Source organism: Alosa alosa, chromosome 21, assembly GCF_017589495.1.
Source record: "Alosa alosa isolate M-15738 ecotype Scorff River chromosome 21, AALO_Geno_1.1, whole genome shotgun sequence".
In the NCBI taxonomy this organism is placed as follows: domain Eukaryota; kingdom Metazoa; phylum Chordata; class Actinopteri; order Clupeiformes; family Clupeidae; genus Alosa; species Alosa alosa.
The window spans coordinates 27,673,253-27,679,410 of NC_063209.1; the positions used below are offsets into that span (position 1 = coordinate 27,673,253).

At 46.1% G+C, this 6,158-nt stretch overlaps 1 protein-coding gene across 1 annotated transcript in view; it reads left to right on the top strand.

The window, feature by feature from the left end:
* The first annotated feature begins 380 nt into the window (after positions 1-380).
* aldh1a2 (aldehyde dehydrogenase 1 family, member A2) overlaps positions 381-6,158 on the top strand; it is a 63,745-nt gene continuing 57,967 nt past the window's right edge. Inside the window, 1 exon segment of the mRNA XM_048231848.1 lies at positions 381-560. Within this exon segment, the coding sequence (XP_048087805.1) occupies positions 444-560 (117 nt within the window). The 5' untranslated portion in view covers positions 381-443.

Below are 6,158 nucleotides of genomic sequence, written 5' to 3' on the forward strand. Positions count from 1 at the left end.
ACGCTTCGCTGCCTGCCGGGGTGGCCTGCTACTCCGCAGACACAGTTCCCGATCCAAGAGAGTGATATCTCAGTGAATCACTTTTTAATCCGTCTCCGAATAATGTCAAGTGAATTTCCTTATTACAAAGCTTGTTTCTTTATTAAACTATTTTAAGGAGCTTCTTGGATAAGTTATGAAGTGTGAAAAACATCTTTTGTTTTTCTTTTTCTTCTGAAGGGGTGTGTATAGAAGGCTTCTCTCTCCCCCCGCCCTCTGTCCAAGTCCTCTATGTAAATGCTTTATTTTAATTGTATCAGGAGGACGGACCTATTCTCTGCCCAATAAAAATGGACTGACTCCGACACCTGGTTATAAATACAGGAAGGATTTCAAAGTCCCAATCAGTAACCGGTTGAAAAAAGACATCAGACTTCGACCCGAGGCGCGACACTAACGGCGAGATGACTTCTAGTAAAGTTGAACTCCCTGCAGAAGTGAAGACGGACGCGGCAGCTCTGATGGCATCGCTCCATTTGATGCCCTCTCCCGTCCCCAACCCGGAGATCAAGTACACTAAGGTTTGTTGAGAAAAAAGTAACGCCGTTGTACTACGCGAATTTGTGCGCAACAACTTTTCCTGCAGTCTGAATGCGTTGTTGGATTCGAAAGTTTGCTGCATGAGTGTATCTGAAATGTTTTTGATGTAAAACTCGTGTCTTACAAGATCATATCGATGGGGGCATAGTTTGGTTGTGACTAGATTCCAACATCCTCCTGTCATATTTAGATGGTCCGTTATTTCGCTGAGCAGTCTGACCATCATTTGAAAAAAATCCAGCACACAAATTGTATCTTCTATAAGATTGAATATTCTAATGGTCCAAAATGTGACATCGTATATAGATTAGTAAGAGATAAGATCCGAAATTACTTGCATCATTAAATCCCGGGACTTTATATTGGAGCGCAAAAGTTTTGTCTTGTGCCTCAGTACTTAATCTGTCTTCACAGTATACTAACGCAAGACTAATGATTCACATACTGTATCCAGATTACAAGAATAGAAGTTTATTTGTTGATCAATGATACATTTAGTCTTTACACATTTATAATTGAAGTAGTATGTGGAGTTTCTCCCTTCCTTTTTGTTTTGAGCTGTTGTACATGTCAGTAATTCTATGACACAATTGCTTGTTCAGCAGATAATTGCTGTAACTTACCAAGGATAATTGCTGTAATTTAGCAAGGTTATCGTTATCAGCCGCGTTATTTTCTTCATTCCCGCACAGTTTAGGACAAAGATAATATTTACCACTTTCGACAAGGTCAGATGGGTGATAAGGAGCCTACACTCTCTGTGCTTGTCATTTATGTCATTTATAAAACTCCACAATGGGCCTACATCAACATCTGCTGTCCACTTATTAAATTATGTAAACTTATGTAGGCCTATGTAAATTTCCGTTTTGAGATAATCTTTTCCTATTGTGGTTTATGATATATATTATGTCTTCAGACGTAAATAAGTAAAATGCGCTTTAGAAATGTGTTGATGATAATGAGTAAATTGAAAACTATGTATTGTGCGCAAGTGATGTATTTGTATTTATTTTTTATTACAACATCAATTTATTGAGGTTAGCTCGAGTATGTTATTAATCTAATTAACATCATAATTGACAACTGACAACTGCACTAAGCTAGGTGAGTTCGATATCTGTCATTTAAGGGCGCGCAGTAAAAAAAATCTACTTTGACAGCTAATATGAACTTCATGTTCATTCTTTTTTGAAAACATGAATTGGTCGTTCACAAGGGCAATCCGACTACGTAGTAGTATATGGTCTTGGCGCTTGCTTTCACCCTTTGCGTATGAACAAGACCTTTGGATCATAACTGAAGCGACTGGCTATCAGATAACAAGGTGAAGAGATATGGCCGAGGTCATTAAGAGTGTGACACTGTGTTTGACTTATAGATGCGCGTAATGCATACTCACTTACATATAGCCTGAAACACGTCCGACCCCGTCACCCCGAAGTTACATTTCCAGTAGCCTACTAGCCTATCACACACTATGTGCAGACGCAGGCCTTCACAGCTCATGCGATGTGTTCTCTGTGGACAAATGCTTATCACTTCTTTTAATATCGTTGTATAGACCAATTAAGCTCAAGCTATTTAAGACAATATAATTATTGCACATATTGAGTTGATTAATAATATGAAGAATAATATTTTTAGTTTGATTCGTGATTTAGTAGATATGATTCGTTTTTTTGACCTACAGGATAACTTGGGTACTTGTTGGTGTTAAGTCGAGGCCATAGTGTGTCAGGCGTGTGGAGTTGGGGTGGTGCGGTGTTCTGTGTGTTCAGGGCCGCGGTCTTGTTATGCTGCTGTTCGGGTAAAGGGCAGTGCTCACGGGGAGAGCCGAGTGACGGCGGCTAGCCCGCGCGTAGGTCTGTACCTCATATTTGGCGCAAGCGCGAGGAGAGCAAAAGGCGCTGGGAAGGGGATACGGGACCGGCGAGTGGGTTACGTGTGTCATGGGTAGGGTCTAACATGTGAACGTCATGCCATGTTTTGCAACCTTTTCTGTGTTGCTTCTTTCTCTTATTTCTTTGACAATGTTTCTTCTTCTTCTTTTTCTTGATGATGTACTTCCTCATTCAGTCTGTTTCATAACAACACCCCCCTCCTCATCCTCTTCCCCTATCCCCCCCCCCGTCTCCTTTAGTCTGTAAATGAAATCATCATTCCGTTTATTTCATAACAAATCCACTCCTCTTTCTTCTCCTTTCTTCCTCTGCTTCCTTTACTTTTTCTCCCTCATCTCTCTATCGCTTCCTCTACTTCTCCCTCATCTCTCTATCGCTTCCTCTACTTCTTCTCTCTCATCTCTCTATCGCTGATCATTCCTGACTGTGAGTAGATAACTGAAAGTAGAGTTGGATAGAATACATAGCAGAGTACAGCCTGGTGCATTAATCCCCCCCACACCCAGCCTCCAACCCCCAGGAATTTGGGCCGTCTATCCATGCAGCCGTTAGTTCTGAGGGGGGTGGTTCCTGATTTATTGGCACCCCCGGACGCAGCTCCCTCCTCAGCCTGCCACCCCCCCTCCCCCAAACCCCTCCATTTCCCCCAAACCCCCAAACCGCTTGTGGGCAGAAGGAGGAAGGCTTAGATTGCCTTACACAACATGAAAGCCACGAGCGGGTGCGTTTCTGGGTGCAAAGCATACCTGTGTTCTGTCTGCACTTCTGTCTGAATGCTCTACGCTTCCCTCTGTGTACTGAGTGATTCATTGGCCCCTTTGCCAGCCATTACTGCAGAACAAGCACTTCCTCCTCTGCAGGCCCCCATTAACATGTACTGTATGCTCCTCAGATCAATGCACACGCTGCTCGCTGAGTTAGAGATCCTGTTGTTTTTACACGTGTACAGATTCATTGATTGTAGTATCCTTTCTGTTTATTCTGAGTAGATTAGTTTGTGTCATTGCTATTCATGTGAAGTTTGCATGGTTGTCCCTCAAAGTTACAGTAAGTGTTGATGCCTTTTTGGAGAGTTGGTTAGTTGCTGAACTGCACTGAAGACCTGAAAAGCTCAGTCGTTTGAACAGGATTAGATCGAATGGAGATCTTTTCCCTTACTCTGATGCTTGACATTTCTACAATAACGCCATGAAGGGATTGACTTAAACGTGAACATCAGAGATTGTGACTGTATATGTGTTCTTTTGATTGGCTTTTGATTGGCTTTTGACGGTACACATGTTCTGGGGTTCATCTGTGAAAGGCAGGGAAGAGAACCTCTACACATCTATCTTCTTCCAGCAGTGCAGGGGCCTCTCTGGCGCTGTCTCACCCCAGCCCCGGGGCCCAGGGCCTGGGATAGCTGCAGCTGGTCAGCTGCCCGCCTCTGGAGGAGAAGAGAGAGAAAGACAGAGAGAGAGAGAGAGAGAGAGAGAGAGAGAGAGGGAGAGATGGACAGAGAAGGAGGGAAAGTGAAGGAGAGAGAGAGTGAGTGAGGAGGAGGAGGAGGACAGACAGAGAGAGAGGGAGAGAGAGAGAGAGAGAGAGAGGGAGAGAGGGAGGGAGGGACAGACAGAGGAGAGACAGGGAGAGAGAGAGGGAGACAGGAGGACAGAGAGAGAGAGAGAGGGAGAGAGAGATGTAGTGGCCCAGCTGAGACAGCTCTCCATCCGTGTCCTCTCTGGGCTGCTAACGGAAGTCATAAATTAGTCCCCACTGATGGCTATTTATTGATGTTTTCGCTTTTCTTTCCCTCCCTCTCTCTCCCTCCTCCTCCTCCTCCTCCTCACCCCCACCCCCTCTACTCCCTCCTCCTCCTCCTCCTCCTCCCTCACTACGCACCCCCTCCACCACCCTCTCTTCTGTGGGAGATGGAGAGGAAGAGATGAGGTAGATTGCCAGATCCGTCTCAGATCAAACCAGATTAGCCACGTCCACTGCAGTGTGAGGGCTCATTAATTAAGACCCACAGCCCTTCTCTCCTTTTCCTCTGGCTTTCTTCTGTTTATTCTCTCTCATTTCCTCTTTTTTTCTTTCAGTCTATCTTTCTCATCCTGTCATTATTTCTGTCATAGCTTTGTTTTCTTTTTTATCGTTCTATCTCTCTTGCTCTCTCCTTCCTTCACTCTCTTTTCTCAGCCTTTCATTTATTCTTTCTCCCAAGTGTATCTCATTCTCTCTCTCTCTCTCTCTCTCTCTCATGTCTTCTGTGTTGTCATGTTCTGTGCCACTCTGCATCATTACAACAGACACTTCCTCTCCTCTCTTTCTTTTCCTTCTTCTCCTCCTCCTCCTCTTCCTCCTCTCTCCTTCTCCTCCTCCTCCTCCTCTTCCTCCTCTCTCTTACTTCTCCTCCTCCTTCCCCCTGTCTCTCCTTCTCCTCCTCCTCCTCCTCTTCCTCCTCTCTCTTTCTTCTCCTTCTCCTCCTCCTCTTCCTCCTCTCTCCTCCTCCTCCTCCTCCTCTCTCCTCCTCCTCCTCCTTCTCCTCTCCTCCTTCTCCTCCTCCTCCTCCTCTTCCTCCTCTCCTGCTGTCCTCCTGAGAGGGCATAAATGGTGGGGGCTGGTGGAGGTGAGGGGGCTGTAGGAAAGCTCATCCTTCTTGACGTGCCACACAGACGGCCGCAGTGAGAGGCCAAGAGGAAATGAGCAGCACTCACACACTCACTCACACACACTCACACACTCACACACTCACACACACTCACACACACACACACACACTCACACACACACTCACACACACACACACACACACACACACACACACACACACACACACACACACACACACACACACACACTCACAGCTGTGGGGCTCACGGCACAGCAGCCTGCAACACATGCGGCACTGATACAACCCAGGCCTGTGCCAAATGCCTAACCAGTGTCAAACCAGTGCCAGCTCCATGCCATACTACAGCAGGATCCATGCCACACTAGAGCCAGATTCATGCTACACTAGAGCCAGATCCATGCCACACTAGAGCCAGATCCATGCCACACTAGAGCCAGATCCATGCCACACTAGAGCCAGAGCCAGATTCATGCCACACTAGAGCCAGAGCCAGATTCATGCCACACTAGAGCCAGATCCATGCCACACTAGAGCCAGATCCATGCCACACTAGAGCCAGATCCAGAGCCATGCCACACTAGAGCCAGATCCATGCCACACTAGAGCCAGATCAGAGCCATGCCACACTAGAGCCAGATCCATGCCACACTAGAACCAGATCCATGCCACACTAGAGCCAGCTCCATGCCACACCAGGGCTAAATGAGGATCAAGTCTTTCTCAGAGCTGCCTAACAATAAGAGTGTGTGGTGCTCTTTTTGTCTGTCTCCAGGCTTTTAGACCAACAGGCTCTGTAGTCCCTGCTGTTGCATCAGGCCTCAGAGTGCAACTCAGAAGACTGAAGTGCCATGTGTGTAGTCTTGACGTCTTTAGAATGTTGTTTGTCTGAGGTATCGCGTCAGTCGTGGGGTCTTTGGAGCAATCTGTAGTGGCCCCAAGTGTGTAGCGGGCGGAAATCTCTTCTCATGTCTCAGGCACCGTAACTGATGACTTAAATAATAAATAGTAAATAGTGACGTCTTTGCTGGGAAAACCTCTGTCCTCTAGGGTTTGGAGGAGTT